The 27519-nt window shown below is 38.3% G+C and overlaps 1 protein-coding gene across 4 annotated transcripts in view; it reads right to left on the reverse strand.

Moving 5' to 3' along the window:
- Nucleotides 1–2031: 2031 nt before the first annotated feature.
- LOC104373777 (transmembrane 9 superfamily member 2) overlaps nucleotides 2032–27519 on the reverse strand; it is a 36912-nt gene continuing 11424 nt past the window's right edge. Inside the window, exons 8-20 of one of the 4 annotated variants that reach the window (XR_015222516.1) lie at nucleotides 26154–26233; nucleotides 25097–25205; nucleotides 19971–20103; nucleotides 18241–18360; nucleotides 18007–18064; nucleotides 15732–15891; nucleotides 14926–15077; nucleotides 13300–13411; nucleotides 12709–12880; nucleotides 4929–4960; nucleotides 4184–4307; nucleotides 3926–4034; nucleotides 2032–3454 (exon numbers count right to left, since the gene is read on the reverse strand). Coding sequence is in view for 1 of the 4 variants with exons in the window: in XM_009979747.2 (XP_009978049.1) it covers nucleotides 4893–4960; nucleotides 12709–12880; nucleotides 13300–13411; nucleotides 14926–15077; nucleotides 15732–15891; nucleotides 18007–18064; nucleotides 18241–18360; nucleotides 19971–20103; nucleotides 25097–25205; nucleotides 26154–26233 (1164 nt within the window). In the remaining 3 variants the exon portion in view is untranslated. The other 3 variants (XR_015222515.1, XR_015222514.1, XM_009979747.2) reach the window with 3 other exon arrangements.

The raw sequence follows: 27519 nt of genomic DNA on the forward strand, positions 1-27519 counted from the left end.
TAGGGGAAAGCCTAGGCTGTTGTTAAGCCCTTTCCCACCCACTTTTTGCCACAGAAAGTCTGTTCTCCACAAGCGAATCACACTGCCATCATGACTTCGGCCTTAACGAAGAGGCTAAACCAGTCTGATCTCTTCTCATGTACATGGGCCCTTGGGCACTTGCTGCAAGGGCCATGCCATCTGGGACCCCCTCCTGGGCTCAGTGGCTGCAGAATTGCACTGGAAAGCTCTGGGAAATGGGGTCAGACCCTCTTCTTCACACTTCTCTGGCAGCAGGAGCTCTGCTCAAGGCAAAAAGGTGTTCCCAAATGTGAAAGAGAAAGGGAAAACGAAGGCCATGTAACCCAAAGCCACCCACACCACCCTGAGTGCCTTTTCTAAAAATGTGGAATGGTTAGTGCACACAGTTCATACTTAGTAAAAATAGGAATACTGAAATAGCTCAGGTCCATGACATGAGTTTAGCAGACATTTTTTAAGACTCAGATCTAAGTTTAGTTGAATTAAACAAGTCATAGTTGCAGGTGAAGCACGCAGCAGCTTCGCATTTCTACTCTTAAGCCTGGAAGCACCAGCAGCTGTTCCACAGAAATGCTGTGATTTCATTCCTGCTTGGAAGTGAAAATGCAGAGTAACATAAGACTGGTCAGAGAAACAGTGACACCTGCGCTGAACTTCACTACTTTATTTCCATTAGCTTCAGTGATACAGCTCATGGGAATGGAACTGGACATCTGAATAGCTGGTGTAAGACTATGGAGGACAGATCCCCATCCGGAAATCACATGTCTAGGAATAACCCATTCCTTACAGTTTCTGACCAGCATGACTTAACCTTTCCCTGCCCACTCCAGCAGCCATCTGCCTTGTCCTCAGTTTTTATGCAAAACATCTAATATTCCTTCCTTTATGTGTGATTTTCAGAGCTGGATCTTCATGTGGTGATTGTTGTTAAACATCTCACCCACAGGTTCCAGAAGAGATCCCATGTCAACACTAGCAGTTAACTACGGGCAAAGTTTGGTTTAAATTCCTCTCTCCCAGTCCTTTGCAACAGATCTCTGTAAACATTTGAGCTATTGGCAGAGCAGTCTTAATTCTGAGACAAATTTTAAATGTGAACTTGGAATGCGTTATCAAACACAAAAGCACAACTGGTGTAAGGAACATGAAGCAAGCCCCTGAAGACAAGTTTATTGCTGTTCATCAAACATCTTTCCATCGCAACTCGTCATGAATAAGCCATGTGTTCCCAGCTCCCCCCAGCAGCACCGTTCATAGTCCTCAAGGAGGTTTACAGAGGTATGGGCAGGAATCCCCTATACGTACTGCACCTGACCCCCCCCCCCCCCCTCACTGTACATCAGCAAGGCCTTGTTCTGGTATTTATGCTGAGGAACGAAGATGAGGCTGTAACTGTTCAACACTGTTCAAGCAAGTGGAATGAAATGTAAAACATCAGCACTGAAATCCCTCCTTCCTTTGAGGTTCTGTTGTAACTTGTCAAGTTTTACTTAAGGTATGACAAACATGACATTCTGCAAAGTCAGCGGGATTTGGGTGGTTATTACAAGAGTAATGTCTTACACGAGAGATGCTTTACTTCGTCTACAGCGAATCCATTGCTGGGAGCATCGCAAAAAATGCAATGCAGGTGTCTAAACACGCACTTCAGAAAAGCTAAACAGCCTAATTTTTTTCTTTTTCATAGAGGGCAGGAAGGCTTCAGTATCTGCAACAGAACAGGGAATGCTTTACTAAGCCTGTTGTTCTAGCGAGAGTAGATGAATAAGTTATTTCCATGTGACTCCAGTTACTAGTAATCTAAGTGCTCAAAAAAAACCCCTGTGTCCCCATACTGGCCATTTTATCTTCAAAACCCATGGCTGATTCAACAGAGAGCGGACAAGATACTCAACCACAGTTTAAAAACTTCCCAAGAGTGCCGAGAGTCACTACACACACTACAGCCCATTCTGTGCCCAATAAAAAAAAAAAAAAAATCATCAAGAAGTTTGTCTACTACTTTCTGGCTCGGGCTTATACCACCTTTAAACTGATTACACACTCATAACAATTCATATTTAACTTAGAGCCTGGTGGGTTTCTCTAGAAATGCAAAGCCAAGAGAAACTTGCAGCTTTTTCTTTGTCAAAAAAAAGATGGCATAAAATTCTTTCCAAGGGTTTATGTCCAGATCCTCTGGAAACAACATGAATCTCAGATCTGGGGCCAGCAAAAATACTTAGATGTAGAGGACTTCAAGAGACAAGAGCGGTAGTTGTCTCTTAGGCAGGGGGAGCGCAGCAGCAAGTCTCACAGGTGTCCACGGATGGGAAAACAATGGACAAACCATCCTAAAGCATGTCGCCGCTCAGGTACCGGGCAGTGAGGATACTGCCTGCCCCAGCTCATCCCTGTAGCATGTAAATAAAGAGCATCCTTAAAATTCACTTTAATTACGCTCAAACGTACAGCCTGTGACAGACCATTACAGCACAGTAATTGCCTTTGCCATGACAGTATCCATCGATTTTGAAGAAATGAGACCAAAACTCAAGCCTTTTTCTGTTTTAGATATTTTCTGTGGCTCCACAACATTTTGTCTCCACTACAAAGACTGTTGAATTATGAATTATGCCAGATTTGCATGAATGGGCCCTATTACAAAAACCAAACCAAGTTCTCCCATAATAGCTCCATGAGAATGAATGATTTTACTTTTATGGCTTTGGCTCTAGACTACTGGCAAGCTTCAGAAACTTGCTTAACCCAGTTTCGACTTTTAGCTCACTAGTAGTCACAGTAAAAGCAGAGAAAGCACCATAAATATAATTTTACAACTCATTTTACTTTGCCTCTTGTGAAATGTGTATTTATTAACCTGGCAAAATTTCCTGCTGGGATTTTATGCCAATTGTAGCTCCAAATTATCTCATGAATTCATTTCCCTTTAAACATGTAAAATTCAAAAGCAGCTCCAGCCAACAATTCCTTTTTTTCCCCCCTTTTTTTTTTTAAAGTATCCCATAAAATCCCCAAACTTTAAATATAAGCTTTAATAGGAAGGACTTTTTAAACAGAGCAGCACCAATTTCAACACGAGCATGAAATCTTTAACAGAGTGAATGGTGTTCTTGAACCAGCAGATATCCGCAAGCTGATTTCTCTACTGGCAGCTGCACAGTTTTCCACCTCTGGGAGAGAACAGAAAGGAAATGGAGATTTTGGTGGTAGGAGGGGAAACGTTTGGGAGGCTGAGTTGCCATCAAGAGCATACCTTACCTCACTTGAAATAATCTTTATTGTAGCCAGCTTCTCTTGGTACACTAATGCTTGGCTCTTTTTATTAAGTTGTCTAAAGTGTCATTTTTATGCCACAGGCACTGTTCAAAAGATACAGCCTGGTACTCATCCCAGCTTAGCCAGGTGATCTGTCCCACACTTCAGTAACCTGTAAGGAACAACTATGCATATTGGTGAGACTTGGAATCCTCATACCAAAGCCTACATTTTGGAAAGGATATTAAAATATTAACTACAATTACCTGGTATTTGTATGACTACGAAAAGATATGGAGTCACTTTGGGTCTAGTTAAATTGCGGGCTTAGACATTGAAAAGCAGCTTCCAGCGATGAATGTTTCCATATGCCAGTTAATAAGCTTTGAGTATTTCACCCATTAATCCGAGTGAACATCCCCTTATTCATCTCCAACAGATCCGTAACACAGCCATTTGAATTACGTGCCTGAAGGGAGACTCTGCTCAGCTTCAAGCGCAATTCAAGATTTTGGGGAGCCTCTTAAAAACCTTGACATTCCTGAGAAGAATGCCTTATAACTGAAGAGGCTATTACGATACTCCATCTCATGTAATCCAGCATTTAAGCACAAGCTCTGCAGAGCAGGAATAAAGGCTTCACCTTTAAGAACCATCCATTCCCAAGCCCACTAGATTCCTGGCTGAACTTCCCAGCAAGCTGCACGCAGTCTTCACAGCTTGAAGAACGATGAGATGTGCACTTCAGAGGACTAGAAGAAGGAGAACATCTCCGCTGTTTGATAGAAAGTAATTGTTTGCCCAGCAAAAAGTATTTTGGGGAAAGATGAGGCACAGGTAATGGCAGCAGCAGCTTCAGAAGCCTCTGCCCACCCTACAGCCATGGATTCAGGTGACCTACCAGTCCTCCTGCTTGCATTGACAATTTGCAGTCAAAGTCTCAGCCAAACTGCTTATAAACAACACTAAATTCGAGAGCTATCAACTGGTCAAACTCATGTGATCTGTGTCCAAGTAGTGAAGGCCTAATTAACAAGAAAAGAAACAAGTCAGCTAGAGTTGTGCAGTTTTTATTTGAACAAAAACCAGTGTCGATATTTTTAATAAAGTCTACATTACACTAAAAGCATGTACATTTGTAAGAAGATATCTAGTTGTAAAGAAGGTGCAGGATAATATGTACAATCATAGTTAAGTTAAAAAAATTCACATTTTACATAGATTTACTTGACAGTCCTATGCTTTCATGGTATATAAATGGTAACCAAAAAGAGGTAACAAAATAAAAAAAAAAACACACAAGGAATTTCAGCTGGAGGACTGTATAATCCACTAATTTTTCAAATAAAGTCGTTCACAGAATTTTTATTTGTCCTAAATCAAATTTTGGATATAATTTTTAGAACTATTAGAATTAACATGTTCAATGAGTATACTGATGTAAACATTTTTCCAATGGTGCCATTTCCTTCCACAAAAATACGTATTTTAGGCTATAGTCTGCTCTTCAGCTTTTACAAATTAGCATAATTACACAGGATGTTTTTCAATACACAGTAAAAATTATCAAAGAGCAAGGGAGATATGTTCAAAAGACACTTTGAAACTTTTCAGTCCACTTTCACAACACTGTAAATCTTACTTACAAACCAGAAGCAGGCAAAAAATCCAATAGTCCCTAAAATGAGAAAGTGAAAATGGTTAGTTTATCTTCCAGTTTGCTCTGAGAGAACAATCTAACAAGTATTTCCCAGCAAGACAGTGTAACACTGTAATCCAGCTCACTATCCAGAGTAACAGCACTTGTTAAATTTAACACCACGCATTCATCTCTAGGCTGTTACTGATTTAGATGAAAGATGACTTTTAGGACCAGGCTGCTAGAGGTACACATAAACCACTGAAGGCGATGCCACTATCACCACTAGCAGGCACACGAGCACCATTTAAGAAACTGACTTTTATATGCGCAAAGTCAACACCTACCTGGGTTTCTTAGCTCTGCAGTAGTTCACAGCCACCTATGAATTATGCCATAAAACAAGGCCTTGGGAAAAGTCACCTTATCCGGTTTTCTGTTCATCATGCTCTATTTATACTCATAAAAAGGCGTATATATACTGTGTATATCCTGTTACTTCCTTTTGCTAAAGCAACGCTCTGAGTGCCACAGCAGTTGGGAGCAAGCATCAAACAAAACTAGCACTGACACAAACCAAAACACACAATTTTGGGTAACGTATATTCAAGCCACAGATTTTCTTGTCACAGGTCACTACAAATAATAAAAACAGCCGCTAGTTTGGGCAACTGAACAAATTCATGAACAAAGAAATCTGAAGGCTATTAATTACAGAGACAACATCTCAAGTGCTAAAAATAAAACCCTTGAGCCACAGCTGATGGCAGGCTTGGAGAAAGCACGAGTAGATGCTTGCCCTGTTCTCATACGCCTTCCTGGAAGTACTGCTGTTAGAGTGCTTGAGTAGCAGACCTGTGGTCTGGTTTGGTACAGGCTTCCTTGATTTCTTGCCAATCCAGTTCCTCCAACAGCAGGAGGAAAAAAAAAACCCCACAACTAACTTCTGGAGGAACTTTGGGCCACACATCAAGTCCTGTGGCTTGAGTTAGCACAGTGCAGAGCAAGAGGATGGAGAGAGATGACAACACTGGATGAGATCAGTCTATACCAGTTTTCTATCATTAAGCTGAAGAACAAGTCTGCCATTTTCACCCCACAGTCACTACTATGGGGCAGCTGCAAAGACATTCTCCATCACATTTATTATTAGATTAAGAACTTAGTATGCAAGGAGACATTGAGTCCTACACAATTAAGTCCTAAGCATCGAAGAGAAGCGATGCATTGTTCCTCATGCTTCTACCTAGGAGTAAATGCCACACACGTGAAGCCTTACCAGCTAAAAAAAGGGAAGGTCTCAGTTTCAGCTGAATTCACTCTCCGACACAGCTACATGCCAGCCCTGTGACACTACAGGCACTTGCAAGATCATGCCCTCAGCTCCTCCAGCTTTACATCCATCCCCTTCTGTTTGTACAGCCCATGTCTAACTCATCAGCTCCAACTTTTTTACTATCTCATTGTGACCGGCTTACTAACTAGGAGGTTCTTTATTAAGCACTTGTCTTTTCTACACGCATTTCTGTCTCTCAGACCACATCTACACATTTGGTAAGTGAGAAACTGGTCTTTGGATGCTTATTATCTATACGCCAGTTCTTGTGTTCTTCGTGCTACCATGTATATTTGCAGTTGAAGGCTTTTTGACAGCCTACTATTACATGCCACAGATTACCCTTTCCCTCCAAGTTTGCAGTTATCATCCTCTGAAACAGTAGGAGACGGCAGATTTACTGCTGCTGATAGGAGATCAGACACCAACCACAGAAGGAATTTAATTCCTTTATAGGCTTGACATCGCCAAGTCTTCGCAGTTTATAGTCAATTCTCACTCCTTCCTACTGTGTCCAATACTCCAATATCAGCATTGTTACTCTAAGCCTTACTCTCATGGTTTTTTCCTAATAACAGTTCTCAGCATCTGCTTTCTAGTTGTTCTTATAATATAGCCCACTTTGAGCCTTTTATGGCTTTGAAAGCCATGTTTCTTCCAAATGTTTAACAGATGAGGTATCTGAAAAATCTATCTGCTGCTCTAGAACAAAATTCTAATATCATAACAAAAACACAGAACTTTAACACAAGAATGAGATTTTCCACAGTTTTCTGAGCATGCTGTAACTTAATATGGGAACATACTCTAAATCCACAGTATTTTCCTCCAATCCTTGTCACACTGAATCTTTCTGATACACCAGCTTTCTATAAAACGTTTCTCAGTCATAGCAGAATCTGAAGACTTCACACTGTGAACGAGCATTTCAGAATCTACAAACAGATTTTCACAGGTTTCAGTAACATTGATTTTCAACCTCCCTCTTAAAAAAAGGAGTCTGTTTAGCAAATCAAAGACCAAGTACCCCCCGCTCCTTTTTTAAACTTTGTGAGAAATTTTGCCAATGTACAGGAACTAGAGTAAGACTGTGTTTTCTACCACAAGCAGTAAGTGGTAATGTTCTTCAGACACCAGATTTCAATGACGAACTCACAAGCTCAGGAGAGAAAGGCTAAATTCATCACCAAGAGACAGCCTTATGTAGTCAGTACTCCCCCTGGGCAGCAGTTTTCTTCTGCTGTTGCTTCCACAGTGCTTTAATCCTGCATCGATTAGAGCTTACTAGTACCGTAATTTCTCTTCCCTCCCATGAACAAATTTATCCTATGAATTCCAGATATGGATAGCTCTATGGAACTGAAACTTCAAAAGACAGCGTTCAAACTTAGATCTCAACATCTGTCAAAAGCACCTCTCCTAAACTGTGTACTTGACACTCAAAGATTAGAATGGTTTAAAGGTGCTGGTAGAATCACAAGTAGGTTGAAAATCTACCTCAAGAATCCAACTGCACATTTAGAAGTGGGAATTAGTCACAGCAATTCAACCAGGCGTTTTCAGTGCTCTCATATTTTTTATTTTTCTTCAGTAACACGGGCCAAACACTCAGACTAGGAACTTCCAAAAGCACAGGTCAGCACAGAGTTGTCCTGATATTACAAAATCAGTATTAATAGACAGACATTAATGTAAGTTAAGGAAACATTATTTATTTAATTTGCACAACTGCTTTATCTACAGGACTGCTTATAGTACTGCAGCAAAAAGCTTAACTTTTTTTTGAAGAACGTAAGTAGTAGGGTGCCTGGTTCCACTGAAATTCAGTGGTTTGTCCACCTCAGACCACGGGGTGCTTGTGATGCCATGAGCCGCTAAATGGGCCACAAAAGGTAATTCAGTCAGAAAACTTCCAATTTTCTATACAGCAGTAAATATCCCAGTTAGAAAGGGATTTGCAAATCAATGACTGGAGAAGAAGAATAACTCTGAACTACTTCGGCTTGTTTGAAAATTCTAGCTAGAATATGTTTTCTACATCTGAGCCTCATTTCACAAGTTTGCCACTTGTTCCAAATTTTAACACTTCATACAGAAAAGCGTCAATATCCTGGCTCTTCAGGCCAGCGCTGAGTAGTGTAACAGGTTCTCAGATTCCCCTTTTAACTACTTTGACTAAGGCCCATCTTAAAATACAGGTAAGTGCACGATCACTTTCCTACAACCGTGGCTCTACCCAGTAAAACCGCCATTATTAGTTGCACTAGTTAAAATACAACCTGCCAGCTCAAGTGATACGGCTTATAATGTATTTTCTTGAAAACCATTCTCCACTCTTCAGTCTCGAGCATTTTTCTATGCAAATCTTGCATCAAAATTAGAATCACCCCTTACTGAAAACGTGCCTCATTAGAATAGTAGGACTATTTAGGAAAGCCTTAGATAAGATCAGATCTTGCCTATATTAGTTTTTTTCTAAACACATTCAAACTGAAACCCAAGTTTTGAAGCACTATTAACAAGAAGAATATCTCTTCAGCTTACTGCTTCGCTGACAGACATCAATGAACACAACATGATGGAAAACAGATATCCAAAGTTGCTTTTTTTTTTAAAGCCCTTAAAAAAATTCTAATAGGAAGTACTTAAAAAAAAAACAAAACACAAAAAACAACAAACCCAACCCCTCCCAAACAAATAAACAAAAAACCACGAGTTGAGGCCTCTAAAATTGTTTTCTGGTTGGTCTAAACACCTTTCCATTGTAAGGTTTGTACAGCTTTCATATGCACATCTCTATCAAAGGACACAGTGCAGAGACATCAACTGACATCAATTCCTCCAAAGACTCTGTAAAATCTGTTTGTTTGGTTTAATCTAATATCACAGACTAGTTCTGCGGCTGATGTTTACTCTAACCAATCCTAACTTCTCACCATTTTAAATTAAACGAAAAAGCATCTGAATGACATACATTTAAGAACTTACTTTTGCAAGGTAGACCTTTCTTTTTCCCCAAGTGACCTTCCTATTTAAAGATTCAGCCTTTCTAAATAACCCTACTAGTCTGGGAAAGTGATGCCACCCACGTGCACGACAGCCCACTGTACGTCACGGATCATCCTGGGGAGGTACAGCTAAAAGATCATTGTTGTGGGAGCTATTTAAAATTTGAGAACTCGGTTGTGAAGATGTCTCGAGTAATTTTTCCAGCCAAGATGCAAAACATGTCTAATACATCCACTTATATTTACTGGGGAGACAGTGACGCCTCAGGTGTTTTTTGATCTTTTCGTCCTCCAGTTTCTACACTGGAATACTGTTCAATATTCTGGTCTGCAATATGTACCACGACTCAGCAACAGTTTCCTTATACACAGAAAGATCTCAAGCCAGCATCTAACTGGGTAAGGGAAAGTTATTAGTAAACTAGTTTAGGTTCAAAATTAAAAACAGAGATTATTGCACAGAACAGTGCCAAAACACATTAAGCAGACTGTTGTGCTCTATTCGTTTCTTCTAGCTTTATTGTTTAATGAAGAAAAAAGAATTCAAAGCACGAACAGATTGTAAGAAAGCAAATAGAAAAGCACTCTGCACTTGGCTGATACTTCTTACGTACCTTAAAAGCTCTCTGTATCATACTGGTTTCAATCACCGCACAGTGGTGGGTGCTTCAGAATCTCGGATTCTAAACACAATCTACCCAGAAGATCAAAACTCAATTTTGAAAATGGCATTAACTCACAAGTGAAAATGATGTTCAAAAATAGAGGTCACTGTAAAGCAACATGCTTTGACTATGTTCAGCATTTTTTCGTCTCCTAGCATAGAATGCATGTAATCATGTAGCTATCCTCATCCAACCACACTTATTATTTCTTGAAAGATTAGCTGCACTTCGTACATTAAAATCAAATTGTCTTGTTTGGGTGTGCACATTAATTGTCAGACTTCACTGGTCAGATTATATTATTGTCACTGTTGCCATACAAGCATTCAGTTCCTATTTACTTACTCATTATGATCCCTTTGGTAATGCCCACAGCAGCAACACCACACCACCACGGAGCAGGTACTGATGCTGCCCTTTGTATTTCTGCCACAGTTGCTGAGACCGAATATGCACGAACAGAGAAAATCAAAATACCTAGTGCCAACGTAAGTGGAACAGATCAAGGTCCCATTTTGGGAACACACAGCCAGCGAGAACACTGTTACTGTGCACAATGTCTACAGCTACATTAGTGAACTCCCTCACCTCCATAAACTTGTGAAGGACTGAGCCATTATTTTCCAAAGCAAGGAATTAAGAAATACTTTACACCTAACTTTACTTGACTTGTCTAGCCATAATAGCTTACATTTCAGTCAAAAAAACAACAAATTATCAAACTAAATATAGGCAATAAATCCATCAGAGTGTTTTATCTTAGCAAAGATTTATTACGAACCCCACATACCTTCTACCTTTCTAGCGACTAGCTATTCTAGTCAACTTTAAAAGAAAAAAAGTGACCACGTAGCTAGCAGCTTTCTTCATGGACTACAAATACAGCATAGCCACCACTATCGCGTTTCTATTGGGAAAATAAAATAAAAAACCACTGCAGAAGTAACAGCAGCACAGTTTATTATTGTACTTTTGGGGCCTCACTGGCCTCCACATTAAGAACTCCAGGATCAGCACATCTGAAGCTTTTAATACCATTTCAGCAGCTGCTGTGACAATTTCAATTATCATTTGATATATGAAAAGGATATTTTTAATTCCATCAATTTGCATCTTGTAAGTGAAATTGAAATTGGCAGAATAGCAACTAACCTATGTTAAAACCCAGGCACACATTAACATATTGCTTTAGTTTAAAAGTAATTAAAACATTTTACACTATAGTTTGTTTGGGCTTGGATTTTTTTAAAATATATATATACACATATTAAGAGGACATCTGGAGCTCGTCTGTTTTGCCAGGATTTAAGCAGGGTTTTAACTGGCAATATGCCAACTTCCATGTTTGCCTTTCAATAATTAAAAATTAAAAGAATTAAATCCTCCTTTCCCCCCCCCCACTTCTTTTTAAACTTTTTTTTACTTTCTTTCGAAGGGACACAAATAGGTGTAAATAACAAACACTAATAAAAATCTAGCAATAACTGCTAGTTAATGTTATCAAATATAATTTCTACACAGTACTTGCTTTGTTCAAACCCATACAGTAATTTTCTTCAGCTTTTTATTATCAACAGTGCTTTTTTGCCTCGTACTCATCCAGTATTAGAAGCAATAAAGGAGGTGGTTCTCACTGCTGAACTAACAAACTTGAAGTCTAATGCTAAGACTTACTTTCATTACTTATTTTAGCTACTCTTTAACTGCTTCAAGGGAGTTAAATGATGCAGTTTATAAAGCCAACACAGCAGGTTCAATAATCAGGTAGAAGATGTTAAGAAGTAATAATTCGAACCATCGTGCAGTCCACAAAAAGATCCCCTATTACAAATCTTAGGAATGAATGCAAGTTTGGCTTTTGAAACAACCCCATTATGTATGAACAAGCATTTTCTCTAGTTCTACCACTGCAGTCCTTCATGATGCTAACCACGGTGATACATAAAAGATCTGACTTCACATGTTGAATCCACATATACAACAGCAGCAGTATGATCAACACCACCCACAAAATGCTCCTGCCTATTTTTAAGAGCCAGTACCCTTCAAAGAGCTTCTAATTTCACCTAACACATTGTAAATCTGGCACAGAATTCACAACAAATCAACCTCAAAATTATAGTTTGAGCCAAGCAATTATGAACATTAGATAATTCTGTAGAAGACACTTGGTCTGCATGAGTAACATCATAAAAGCTGGACTACTGAAAAAATGGAGAGTCGTATTTCAAATAGGCTCCTCCAGTTAAGGTACATTCCTGCCATTAAGAAGTGGTTCTTAAAAGCAGGTAAGACCATCTCTAACAGTACTAGAACTCTCGAGTGTCAACACTCACTTCTTCCCCAGCACCAACCTGCTTCACTCACCAACAGTGAAAGATGAAAACATCTTTTATTCTCCACACGCAGAGCACAATTTCTCTAACTATAGAGCTTCTAGAACCAATTATGAAATCCAGAACCAAGTTAAACAACCCTGATGTCAAAGTGAACAAGAACACCATTTTGAAAATACAGTGGTTTGAACTCACTGCTAATATAATACGCAATAAAGAAAAATTAATTATACTATAAATAAATGTAATTTCAAGTTAGGAAAAAAACCCTTAAATAATATCTTGCTGTGATTTATGGTTTGTGACACCATAAGAGTAACACTGCCTAAAGAGTCATAAATTGTATTTAACACTTCGGGTAATCTAAATTAAATTTCACCTAATGTTTCTCACTTAAACCCAGAAACCCCTGCATTCATTTTAGTTTGAACAATGTACTTACCTGTGAAAAGGAAAAAAATCAAGACCATGATCATCGTGTAACCAAAGTATAAAATGGTGCTAGCAGTTCCTGTTATCTGGAGTTTAGAGAAGAAGTAGTGAACTGCATAGATGAAGAGATAAACTGCTGTAAAGCTGCTCGTCAGAAACGATCGCCACCACCAATGATAATCCTGAAAGAAAAAGCAAATCATCCAGTAAGAGACTTTACATACTGAACAATATAAATTAGCTGGTTAAAAAATAACATTGTCTTATGAAATACAATTAATTCTTCAAAATGTACCTCAAGACAGAAAAATTCCAACACAGCACATAGCTACTTTTTTTTCTTTCTCAAAGTCAACTGTATTGCTATGAACATGAAATTATTCTAAGATCAAGGCCGTTCATTTTTGCTTATTTGCTGCGAGCAGCGGATTTTGAAGCAAAAGGCACATTTCAGAAGAGTGGCTGAGACAGGCATGTCACAGGCTGACAACACCAGCCATTCACAGCATCCAGCACATTGCAGCACACATGAATACCTCAACTCTTATTTCTAACATCTTCCAGCTCCAAGTGGTATCTACATTAAAACTGTACTTTTTACCTCTGCACACAGGTGGAAGTAGCACAGCAAAACTGTAGCCTCAGAACACGTAATTAGAAGAATTATGAAAACTAGGAACAGGAAACCAAACATGTAGTACATCTGATGAGACCTAAAATTAAAAAAAAAAAAAAGAAAAAAAAAAAGAGTAATTCTTGGTTGAAGTTCTCTGAGTTAATTTACAACATTACCTGGCCAGATGCTAAGCCAACAAAAAAAGAAAAAAACCTCCACACCACTAGGGTAACTTTGTCTATACCACTGTTGGCTGATTTATAAAACGTTCTTTTTCTCTCTGAATGTAGTCTGTAAATAAAACCACTGCCTTACAGAGCGATGCTCCAAGTCCTCAGTTGTACTTCCCTTGAAATACGCTTCAATCAGCTTTCATAGAGAACAGTTACGGGCAGTTTCCAGAAACGTTTATCACTTCAGGTCTCCTTTAGCTTCCCTAACACTCACATCACCTGTACTCTTCCCTAGTTACAACACCCACTTCCTTCCTCCTACTGCAGCAAAGTTTTCCAGGTGTCTCTGCATCTCCTCACCACATCCAACCAGATGCTCCTCTATTCCCAGTCTACCCGCAGACTAAGTCTGACTCCAGTCCAAGGGGTAACCAAACACAAAAACACTCAGAAAAATAAATTCAATGGAAATACAGTTGTTTACTTTTAATCTGGCATCTTTCAAATACAGGAAGTAACCAAATCAACTTTATTTAGTGAAGGTGACAATTACTGCAGTGTATGACTTGACAGAGCGAGCAGAAGCTGCACGTTCCCTCCATGCTTCCCTTCTATAACACGAATAACAAGAAACAATTTGGGAATTCAGTCATTTCACCTACAAAAGCCCAGAGTGTACCTGTTTGTCAGCTGATCACATTTTCCAGCATAGCTATGTTACGCGGTTTCTACTTCTGTTGAGACTAATGTCAAAGGCTAACACATCTGAAGTATTTGTATTTAAGAATTACTTTAGAAAACTGTTGTGTAAGAAATCTCAACATAAACAGAGGACACCTTAAACACCTGGCACCTTCAGGTTAATATTTTCCATTGAACAACAATATATTAAACATTTCATGTTTACACTGTGAAAGTTATTAAAGATTGCACCGGTTTAATTTTCCATGTACCTGCTTGACCAGGTTTTGCCAAGATTTAGGAGTGGCGTAGCTGTTTAACAAAGGGTGGAGTCCTTGTTTTGCAGAACATGGAATCCCAAGATCTTGACCTGATTCTGGCTAAAACTGCTAGCTCATATTAGTTGAATAAATCATAATACAGTTACACAACGTATTAGGCTCCACCTAACCCCAACAGCATGAAACCATGTTTGTGCTGCTCGGAGCCAGAAAGATAAAACAAGGCAACAGGATTCTAATTTCACACTTTGCAGTTGTCAATAAGAAGAACTAGTGTAAGTTCTAAGCACAGGAATAAATATGCAGATTCTGGAAATTCCACAAAAGTCTGCAAGAAGATCAGAAATCTTAAAAATTGGTTTATTCCTTATATTAATTGGTTTGGGATGTTCAAACTCACTGTGCATTTATTATCAAACCAGCATAACTAGAACATGCAATAAAAAAACAAAACCAACAAAAAAAATGATACTCACCAAATACTATTCAGAATGAAAAAAAGTTGAATAAAAATACAGCCAAAGGGCAAGATACCACCCATTATGATACCAGGCAATGGCTTTGTGAAGAAGGACTGCTCCGGAATTTGGCGAGGAATCTGGTTTGTACGAACTGGGTGTTCAATCGGCTTTGGAAGAAATTAATATAATTAAAAGATAAGTTGTTACATCATAAATAAGATAACTTTTCCCTAATATTATCCTCCAAAGATTCAATAAACATAACTTTATTTTCATCCATAAGCCACCACAAGTTACCAAACCAAAAAACTACAAAGTTCATATCCATCATTAGGAAAAAACACATATGCTTTAGACATTCCAACTATTGGTCAGTAAGCAAGTCAGAACATGAAGGAAAGAAATCTGTGCAGTCCTTAATTAAAAAAAAAAAAAAAACAGCAACCAAAAAAACCCACAAACCACCACCTTTTTCTTAGTTGTCTGGCGTTATCCCAAACTAGTGAAGATCAAATTGAAGTACTGCTTAAGTAATACTACAAAAATGAAACCACTGAGGTATTGCTGAAACACAAAAGGCAAGCAAGACCTCTAAGAGCACCAGTAAATTCTGATTGTAGTGAATGGACAGGAAAAAAAAAAATAATTAGTGTGACATTACAAGCATATACTCGGTTTCAAAACCATGACAAAACAAAACATCATTTCACAATCATAGGGCCATAGATGTTTCAGTCCAACCAGTTCTTTTATGCTTAGGGATTCAACGGCCCAACTGCAGAGGACAGGTGCATTTCAAATTTGTATTCAAAGAGCCCTACCTTCTCTTTGAAGCCAAAATATGCACCAACAAAGGTTAGCGGGACTGAAATTCCAAACCACATAGCTAGGATAGCAACCAGAGTGCCAAAAGGGATGGCAGCTGAGGATCCTTTCACCCACAGAATGAGATTCATAATGAAGAAATCGGCAAAGACAATCCTGAAAAAGATCAGAAAAGATATTAAAATGTTCGAGATAGAAAATATATCAATTAGTATTAAAAACCATAAACAAGTTAGAAGTCTGCATCAGAAAAGTGTTGCTTCTTGCAATCTTTCACTACTCGTCCCTACAACAATCTTTGTATTAACACCTCATGGAGCTACACAGCTAAGTAGCCCACACCTTTGGAGAATAAAGACTGCATGAGTCATGACATGTCTCCAGACCTGTTCTTCCCTCCCCAGTTCGGTGTATCTGCCCCATTTTCTAAATATCCTGGGAAAACACCAGAAAACAATTCCAAGACATGTGATGAAGATTTCAAACATCCCATTCTGAAAACAAAGCAAAACATACTACAAAGGAATCTCATATAAAAGCCTGCTTGAATTGCCGTTAGTCATGGAGTCAGGGATGCAGCTCAGAAAATTCAGCCTCAGGAAGGGCCCCTGCAAAGTGCACCACTGTCTAGGTTTTGTTAAAAAAGTGCTCCTGAGACAGAACTTCAACTGCCCTGAAGTGAACATGCATCCTCCACTGTAATTTAAAAAGGAAGGAGGAAGGATTAGAGCAATAGACTCCTTTCTTCCTAGGAGAAGCCTTACACTTGCCAAAACTGGGGGAACAGACTCGTTAAATAAGCACACCCAAGCGACCCCTGGTGTAAGCATCTTGTTGAACAAAAAAATAAAAATTAAATCCATTTTAGAAGTCTTGCTAATCTTTATCATCTGCTCAAGCTCGTGACACAGACCCCACTTACCCCCTCCAAAGTTAGAACAAAATACTGCAAATATGAACTCCCATCAGTCTGGTGAGACTATAATGGCCATAGGCTTTTGATGATATTATGCAAATTCACTGAACTAGCAGAGCATAATCAAGACATCTGCTCCTATTCTACCATCCCCAACCATTTTACTTCCTCTGTGAAACTTAATTTATTTAGGAGTTTAAATGATCAGCATGATATTTCTTCCACTGATAAATATTTTCTTCTCTCTCAAGATAATATCTAAATGACAGCAGGGAGACTGAAGCACATTTTGTTTAGAAATAAGATTTCCTCATAGAAATATTACACTCAGCTGTTATCGAATGCATTACATTTTGTTTGATGAAATTCTACTTTACTCAAAACCAAGTCATGTTTTATTCATTCTGGGCTTTTTGAGGGGGAGAAATACCTTAAGAAATTCTTTACAATCTTTTCCTCAACTTTTGCCAAGGACTTTGGTCAAGGGAAGGCTTCATGTACCCAAACTTGCAACCAAGAAATAGGGAAGACTTGCACAAGAAATTAGTTCCTGCTCCCTTTCTTCCCTGACCTAATTCTCACAAAAGGTCTTGAGAGCTATAAGAAAACAAATAGGAGAGCTACCACCCCTCCCAGGCACGACAGTATTGGCCATAGAAGGAGACACACCACAGTCATATCCAAAATTGGACACTAGCTACATTTATAAAAGATTATAACCAATTTAGCATCATTCTCACCAGAAGCACAGTAAACATCAACTAATCTCATATAGCAGTATATAGCTATTTACTTTAAAAAAAATATGTAAATTATATTTCCCGTGTCCTTTTCAATAACATAGTTACAAGAAAACACTAATACTTTAACTAAGGTAGTAGAGGTTCTGCATAAAGGGCTGTCTCTCTGTTTACAGAAGAGCACTACAGACACTCCAAAGTTACCACAAAACCACGTGCTTCCCAACAAAGTGACCGTACCTATTAACAGTTAAAACAGGATTATCTGGAACATACTGGTACCAAACTGGAATGACCCTATCACTATGCCTCATGTTCTGCTGTGATCCTACCTTGCAAGAGAGTCACATCATTCCTCCCACCCCCACAGCTGATCACAAAACACGATGCTTAGAAGCTGTGTTCTAGAGTACTAGGCTCCAGCTCCTCAGAATCCACTTTTCTTTATATTCACAGATAGGTAATACACAAAACAAACAGCAACTTGGAAAACAATGAACAAAATGATCACACAAACCAGCATCAAAACAATTCACTATTCTCCCTCCCTCTTTCCCACCTCAGATTCGTTTATACTTAAGAACAAAGAAAAGAATGAGAAGAAACAGTACTAACCCAGGGCAAAGCAGAGCTGTAAGCAAAACGTTTGTCTTCCACTTCTCGCCTCTAAACGCTGAGGGAAAAAGTAAAAGCAATTTCAAGTTTAGAACTTTTTCCAACTGTTTTGCAGTACAGCAGCAAGAAGCAGATCTGTTGTCTGAGACACCAGCTCCAGTCTGAGATTTATATTAAGCCCAGCAATTCTGAATTGAACCTGCTGTGTGACATTAAACAAACGTGTGTACTTACTCTTGTACATTCTAGCAGACACATAACCAGCTGGAGTTCCCAGTAAGACCCACAATACAACTGCACAGGTCATCAAAGCACCACGGTTGGCAGGAGAAAGAAAACCAAGGCAAGCTAGGACTAAAGAGACAAACAAAGATTTAGTCATTTGTGGACACATGTCAAAATTCTTCTGTAACACATATCACTGTACAGGTGTATCTCTTTCACTATCAGATATTTAAATAAAAGACTGTATGTGTAAGTTCTCCTATATCCCCATCACATGACCATACCCCTAATGTTACTGTTTCATTCATACTAAAGCATTATTTCCACCTCATCTTTTAAACAGAAAGTTTCTCTTAGCCAAAAGACTGGAAAATCAAATGCCACACAGAGACGAACAACGAATTTGAACAAAATTTCAGCTTTAAGAAGCCTGCTTCCAAAATCCTACATTCCTCTTGTAAACGTACAGAGTCAATACTGACGCATGCTAAGGAACAAGAGAAGTTCAGTGTCTGGCATAAAGGACATCTAAGAACAGCAGGTCTGAAGAAGTCAAAACCTTTGTCAGAGTGAAGGGTATTTTTGCTGGGGAGGGAAGCTGTCAGGGTTTGGTTTTGGTGGGGTTTTTTTGGTTGGTTGGCTGTTTTTTTTTTAAGGTAGAAATAAGTGTGAAGATAGAAGATCTAAGTTAGAAGCATGGGTCACTGGCTTGGAATTCCACAAAAGGCTCTCAGTCACCCTGATGGACAACACCTTACTCAAGAACGTGCTATCTTGGAAATGAGCCTCTTTATTAAAAGAAGTCTGCCTGCATCTGCACTCACTGTAGAGGCCAGCCCAGAGATGTTCTCAGAAAAGGAGTTTGTCAGTGATCTCTGGTGGGAAGTTTTGTTTCTAAACAGAAAAAGGATTCCCTCCCCTTAATTTCTTTCTATGCTAGACTGTTTGCATGGGAAACTATTGCAGTTAAGCAAGTCACAAAAAGTGGTGCCCAACACAAAGACAAGCCCATCAAGAAAATTCTATTAATCTTATAGCATCACGAAATGAATAGGAAAAAAAAGCAGCTCCTCTAGGAAAGACCAAAAAATCTGAATAAAACCTGGAGAGTGGAATTTGAAAAATTCTTCTTTTGTAACATCAGTATACGTCTCAATCCTACTGTAAAGTAGGAAAAGGAATAGTGATCTACTTTACTGAAAACATATAATAAAACACCAACCTGTGACAGGTTACACCATCACATGTATGTACAGCTATTTATGGGAGGCTCTCCTTATCTCAAAGTTGTGTCAGTATTATTTCACTGGCATGCATTCTTGCTCTTATTTCTGCATGGCTGCAGGCTGTTGTGTCAAACATATTAGATGGAAAGTGTTCTGAGAACATTAAAGCTTTGATTGCACGTCTTTGAACTTGCGTTACTGGATCCTTGGATAATTTACACCATGACAAACCGGTTTTGTTTTCTTAAAAAAAAAGCCTTGTAACAAGGAAGCTTCATTTCTGCAATCATGAAGAATCTGAATTAGCCCAGATATTACAACATTTTGAACGACACTGCTTACAACAGCGTTACTAAAGCGATCTAGTTTATCATTACAAAACAATATGAATATTTTATTTTCCTAAAGGAAGGGCTTCATTTCCAAAAGCAGGCTTCTATCATTTGTTTACAAGCATTGCATCTTTCTTAAACTATTACACTACAAACACATCATCTTAATAAAGTTACTTACATAAAGTGATAAATGTCATAATGAAAATTTGCGTTCCTTGGCCCAAAAAGACAGACAGTAACATTCCCTTCCTTGGAGGTCTAAACACATCTCCATGAACCAGCTTCCAGCCAAATTCCTCTTGGGCATCTTCCTGTATAAAATCAACAATGTCTTGAGCAAAGATACATAATGCAGTAGTGAATTAACACAAACAAGATGCAAATACATATTTAAAGTTTGATTAACTTCCAGTTTAGATCCAAAGACAGACTAATTGCATCTGATTCATCACTCATTGATTTTTATAACCCCCTAATGGTTCAGTGAAAGAAAAAAGCAGGATTTATCAAGAAAATCCTCATCTCTCAGAGCAAGAAAAAAAATAAAATGTAATTAGTCAAACCATATAACATCATTCTAAATTTAAACTGAAACAAAGCATTCCATTTAATTTAACTTGGATGATAGCATTTCAATCTAGTTCAAGCATTTATCTTTTTTTTGCTTCCATTACAAAGCACATCTGCCTCAGTGACAATACTGGAAAAGAATGAAATGGTTCCTGTGCTCCAGAAGAAAGTCTGCTCCCTAGAATCACTAGGAGCAAGTACCAACACTCTTAATCTCATTGGCATAGGGGTGATCCTCAGCCCAGCAGCTCTAAGGAACCACTGCTGAAAAATAAAACTTTTCAATAAAGTCACTCAAAACAGACACCTCCTCTCACAAAAATAAAAACAACAACAAACAGACACAACCGCAAAAAATCAACCCCTCAAGAAGACCACTCTCTTCTTCACATAGTTAAAAGCTACAGGTTTTGTTCAGCCTAGGAGTACTGAGTTTAGTTCAACAGACTGCTTACCACTAGAATTGCAGCACACAAGAAATAGGGTAAGAAAGAACACAGATCAAATAGGCGAATGACAGAACATCTAAACTTAAAACAGATTATGTAATTATATTTTTTTTTGCTGGAAGACTATCTTTGTCTTTCCCATACTGATACCTCTCCTTGCATTTGTTGGCTAGAAATTACTCTCAGAAGTCTGACACACTAATATAAAAATTAAAAACCATTAAAGACAACATAATATTTTGATAAAAATACCCAGCACTTATGTCTGCAAAGAAAATTATAACGGATATCTAGGTATCATTCCAACACATCAGCGCTCTTCCAGTAAAGAAAGGTTTGTTTGGTCAAAGAAGCATAAAGACCACACTTTCCTGTAAGTCATAACAGTTATTTCAAGTTCAGATGAGAAAGTTGTTGAGCCAAGACAGAAGAAAGACTTTTCCCAGATAGTTGTAAGTAAGGAATGAAAGAATTCAAAGGTTACCATCTGAAGCAAATCTTGATCTGTTTTCAAAACAGTGAGCACTAAACAGAAGTAAACACTTAGTACTTTAGTTCCTGACAGAACAAGGAAAATGATGTACAAATCTAAAATGGCCGGTATCAGATTTCTTATCAACGCCTAATCTGGCAAACACACTCACAAGACACACTCTGGTTTTAACACAAACTTTAAAACCTATAACTACATAGTAAACATCTTGGTTTAAAAAAAATAGAGAGAAACCAAGCTTGGCAGATTGAGATCCCTATTTTCTATGGGCTTATGGGCCAGAGTGTTCCTCTCAAAGCTCAATTTTTAATAAAATTCTTCCATTACGGGTCAATTAGCTCTGAGTCAGAGTATATTCCAGACTTTTGTTTAAAGAATTCCGCAGTATTTTATATCACTAACCTCTACCATTCAAAGACGAGGATAAGAACTGTATTGTAATCCAAGTAGGAAGCTACACTTTATAGTTACAAAACAAGTATTTGAGGAAAATCAAAAAAGATACTTCTGAATCTTGGCCAATATGCTAAAAATTACTCTAAGTTTTTAAAAAGCGTTTATAAACAAAGCTTCAAACCTCCACTTTCATTTACATGACCATAAGATCCAAGACAGGACTCCAAGATCATTTATATGACTAAAGCATATTTTGTAGCAGAAGTAGGTAATACTGAAAACGCTGCTTTTGTAGCCTTCAGTCTTCACCTTGGCTCTCGCTACCAGCCAGGCAAAGAGAGAATATTACTTTGTAAACACGAACACAGGGACAGCCCAACACACACTTCTTAAAGAGGTACGTGTAACATGACAAAAGTTGTGACACCACTTTTTGAAAGAAGGTAAATTTTCACAGGCGTAACACAACCGATGCAGCAGGAACGCCTTGTAGGTGTAAGTAGCGAATTGTATGAATTTGTCAGTGTTGCTTAATTCTCAAAGAAAAGTGTGTTATACATTAGTTACCCAAATGTTAATTCCAACTACCTAGTAATTACTGCCCACCGGCAGCAATCCTTATCCATTAATGTAGCCCAGTTCTCCAAATATTCTAACAAAGATTTAAGTCCCCTACACTCAAGCAGTCATGATCAAAGAGATTTAAAAAAAAGAGCACAAGAGTTTTACCTCTCACTGGTGAAAAGATATTGACATGAATTCCTTCAAGTTCAGTTTAGGAATCTCCTCTTAGTCGTAAGACCCTAAAACTACTCTAATGATTTCTAAACACTTCATTAATGTACGTCTCACTAAATCTACATCACACTAAAAGCCACTTGGCATCAGCTGAACATTGAATGTGCACACTGAGACCACCATCACTGGCTTGTGCATCTGTCTCTTCTCAAGCGGAATCACAAGAATTCCCCAAGTGTGAGATACAGATCAGTTTCACGGCAGCTTCCTCAGCCCAGGTCCTCTTTTGCACAATTATTTCACACCTTTTTAAATCAGCTCCTGGAACTGCAATAGATCTTTAAGACTCTCATAACTGGCAAGAAAATAAAAAATCGTGTTTTTTTAAAAAAATCACACCTATCCCTGCTGTTATCCATAAAAACTAAATTAAGCTTCTACAAGTCTTGCTCTTTATCACATTAAGAATGACCAACTAATAAAGACAACACAGTATAAGATATTGAACGTAATTTAATTGAGAGATCAAACAGGAGCTTCACAAAAACCATCAGTTAAAGGATGTGAAAAATTCTTCCACTTTAATTACTGTCTGGATTTGCATTAACAAAAGATATTTAATATCAAAACCACAAAGAAGAACAAAAGTACTTTCAGATGGTTTAGTTTTGTGCATTTTAAAGTATTTCTTTAACCAGACAGACAGTAACGACAGTGAAAATTCAAACCTTTGCAGTATCTGACATTATTTAGTAGCCTGATCTAGTTGAGAGGTGTCCCTGCCCATAACAGGGAGGTTGGATTAGATGATCTTTAAGGTGCCTTCCAGCCTATGCCATTCTATGATTTCTCATCTTTGGCTTGCAGATGCTATTTTAACAATGAGAAAGGGTAATTTTTACTCAGCCTTTCACTTAGTCAACTGGTCAAGTCTTTTTAACTCACAATCAGCTACATTTTCTTCCACGAAGGCAGCAAGCCACTATCAGGACCTGTCGCTTTCCCATTTTAAAGAGCACATATTTCAGAAGAACTCGCAACAGGTTCAGTTGGATGGCAACAAGCTCCAGGCACTACATTAAGTCAGACAAACCAGGCTCAGTTTGACACAGTGATCATCAGGAGAATTAAAAAAAAAACCAAAACACTAAATAAATAAAAAAAAAAAAAAAAAAAAAAAAATCATTCATTCACACACCCCCCAAGTAGTTCTAACAGAGCTAGAGATCAGTTGTGTGGCACATGAACTGCAATATCATGATTTCCTAAATGGAGACAAAGTATGTGATCCCACTACACTTTTTAGCTACAGACAAAAGGCAACGTCAATTTGTATTAGTCTATGTTAATCAGAATCTCTCCTGTAATATTCAGAATGATAATTACTGATCCTAACACTAATTTCACTCCATTATTACCCCTTAAATTTTTGATCCATTTTGCAATAAACATCTAATATAGATTAAAAAACAAACAAAAAAAAACCAAAAAAAAACCCACCACTTTTGCTTTATGAAGTCACATAGCATCATACTTCTCATGAAATTCAGACCACAAACTTTCCAAGCTTCACGAGTCACGTGCTAGCACACTTGCTTTCTGGACAAGCTATACTACAAACTACTATAAAGAAATACAACCTTGGAATTGGAAAAATTACAGCAATTGAGCTTCCTAATGCAGCTTTATTACAATAAGGACAATACCTGGCTGCAGTAGTTTTAAGCCTGATCTCTTGAAGAGGGCAGAAAATAGTTATCAACAAAAGTTCACAAGTTTGGTTATTCAGAGTATAAAACACATTTTTAGAGAGAAAAATATGCCCAAGGGGGCAGCAAAGTCTTTGCTTCTGTGCTAGATGTCTCTGCAACAGATACAGTGCAGGTCCTGTGCCAAGGCCATATAACATGACTTAAAACGGGGCTGTGTTAACGAGGTATCTTATGTATAATCCCAGGTTGCAGTCACGGAATCACTCAATGGTTGATGCTGAAGGGACCTCTGGAGATCCTCGTGTCCAATGCCCCTCCTCAAGCAGGGCTATTTTAAAGCAGGTTACCCAGAACCATGTCCCAATGGCTTTTGAGTATCTCCAAGGATGAAGATTCCATAAACAACACACTGGCTGCTTAGGTCAGTCTCATACCACCAGTTACATGTCCAGACTGATTCCATAATGCAACCATAGGGCTCAGGAACAACAGACGTATCTTGATGGTGACCCAATGCCAGAACACTTTCCAGTGTCTGCACTGTGTCTTGTGGCTGTTGGTATACTCTGAAATCACTTATTATAAAAAAGAGGCTTTCCTTATGTGAGACCTTGGCACAAAGGGACTTACATTTCAAATAGGAGTTTGTTCAATATCAAAAAGTTTCTGTCAATCGCTCCACATACTTCTAAAACCTGAAGTCTGTCCTTGCATATTACTAGTTCATCAAATGACGCTAGAAAAGTAAGACTGTCACATCTGCCCGTGTATGCCTGCTGTTAGAAAAGATGAAATAGCAATAAAGCTATTTTTAACCTCCAGATATATTAGCATGTATCAAATTCTTGGTAGTTATACATCTCTTTAGATTGTATTCAAAACTAATTGATAGACATCGCTATGGCCAGAAAAACATGCTCATGTAAAAGCTGTACATCCTACTCACAGAAGAGTCAATCTGGTTGTATCTTGCAATATCTTTATGAAGAGTCCTCAGAATGATCATAGCCACCATGCCAGATAAGAAGAGAACAATTACCAGGGAATTCATTATACTGTAGATAAAGAAAAAGTCAAACTTACAGTCTGCTTACTCAGGTTTCTGGACATGCACTCCCGTTCATACTACATGTACAGCTCAAATCTGAGAAATAGTCTTAGATATTCAGACTTTACTTAAGTCATTCAGACTAAAATAGTATTTTCCCACCCAGAAAAGATACACTGTTTTAAGTTGTGTACCTTCATGATTTCTTAAAGAGTCAGAAGTGAGAAGAATAGTATTTTACGATACATGGTTAATTCTCAAGACAGTTCTGTATAGCTTTTCTTTATTTTCCTCTTTATAGAGCTCAGAAGTAATTTCCCTAGTGAAACAGCTACAGCTCTTAAAGCACGATTTCATATCTATCAACCAGTGAAATCTCCCTCATGCCATTTAATATTTCATAGACATATTTCATCAGATTAACCTTTTCGAACACTTTATATTGCAAAACATTAACATTTCAACATAAATTATATACTTACTTGATATCATTTGCATGGTACCGAGGAAAATAAGAGCTTTCCATACACATCTTTTACTCATTAAAAAAGCTCTTCTTTTTACTGTAAGCAGCTGCTGAGTACAAAACATGCAGTACACACATGCACCTCTCACTTGGCAGTTAGAGAAAGCCAGACAGTAACAATAAGAACGTTGCAGAGCAGCAACGTCTCAAAATTTCTACAGAGTGGAGATGATAAAGTAAAATGATGGAAGCTGCTTTCCTTTTGGATGCTAATGGTGCATTCCTTCGGTGAAATGCAATACTACAGTTGCTCCCAAGAGATAGAAGACTGATAGAAGTTACTTCCCATATGAAAACAAGAAAGTTTTCTTGCCTGAAAACTAACAGACTTTGTTCTACCACAGCAGAAGTTATATAGCCCCAGAAGCACAAATAAGAACTCTTTGTGCTCCCCTACAAGGTTATTCACTGAATAAGTGCAAATCTTACCTAAACCACTGGATGTTTGTATGTGGCATAGACTCCAAAATGTAGTCCCATCTGGAAGCCCACTTAATATTATTCTTTTCCTATAAAGAAATAAAATATCAATTAATAGAAACAAGTACAAGTTTGTTGCAGTCTCTGAGAAGGAATAAGCACATTAAATCTCTTCCACAAACCTTCCATTCAGCATTAATATCTAAGCTTGGTATCAACTCCAGATATTAGGCCTCCCTCTTGCATTACTTCTTTTTTATCTCTCGAGCCTCTCAAAGAATATCTTGTTTATTGAAATCTTCCATCCATGTCTTCTACCTTCTCCCCTCCTACCAACTGGGCTTCACTAAGCCTCATCTTTCCATGATTCAGTATGTAGCTGCCTGCAGTTCCCAAATGCACGCTGGAAAACCATCATGCTGTCACTACAAGATACTCCCAAAATAGCACACTAATCCTGAAACTTCAGCTTTGTTAAACATACTTTATGTTTCTAGTTTCCACTGGAATTTTTCTCTCTCATCATTTTCCATTTATTTAGCACAGATTTCCTCATTCCGGCCATAATGGTGTCTGATACAGACTACTTTCCACTCTGATATTCCTGGCAGACAACTGTCATTTCCAGATACCCCAGTGAAAGATTTAAGAAGAAATCATTTAGCAACTTTCACCTTCAAAAGATGCTTCCATCCTCTCTTACCTCCTCATCTAAACGCTTCATGTGAGATCTGTACAAGTGATGACTCTTTCTGGCTCCCAAGTCCTCTGCAGCTTGCCTGACAGGATGTACATCTGCTGTCCTGCTATCAAATTTGGTCACCTGATCAGCATGAAGTTCAGCAGAACTTCTTCATTTATTCATCAGGTGGTAAGTTTGTACAGTTAATTCTCAGAATTTAGACTATGTCTCCAGCCTAGAATTTTTAAGTTCTGATTCATGTTCTGGATCAAGAACATGTAACAATGAAGAACTGCACCAATACAACAAGGTGGCTGCAGTTGCTGTAAGTTGCTCTTTATCAGCCCAACGAGTAGTTGATCAGTAGTTCACAGCTAGTCGGGACAGAATTTCAGAAGCGTGGTTTTAAAGTTTGTTACTTGAACACCAAACTTCTCACACGCTTACGTTTTCGTATGCTTGTGTATTACACATTAGAGGAATGACGGTGTCTACTTCACACGCACACAGAGCTAAACTCCTTACCCACTTCAATGAATTAAAGCAGACACCAGAGCTTTCTCATCAGAAGTCAGCTGCCATGTTAGAAAGCACCACGAAACAGATGTTTTACTTGTTTATGTATTCAGGCTTTCTGAAACCAATGTTCTCCTATTTAAAAATACTTTTCACTGATAAATACTCCCCTTTGAA

Source organism: Tauraco erythrolophus, chromosome 13 (assembly GCF_009769465.1).
Source record: "Tauraco erythrolophus isolate bTauEry1 chromosome 13, bTauEry1.pri, whole genome shotgun sequence".
Taxonomy (NCBI): domain Eukaryota; kingdom Metazoa; phylum Chordata; class Aves; order Musophagiformes; family Musophagidae; genus Tauraco; species Tauraco erythrolophus.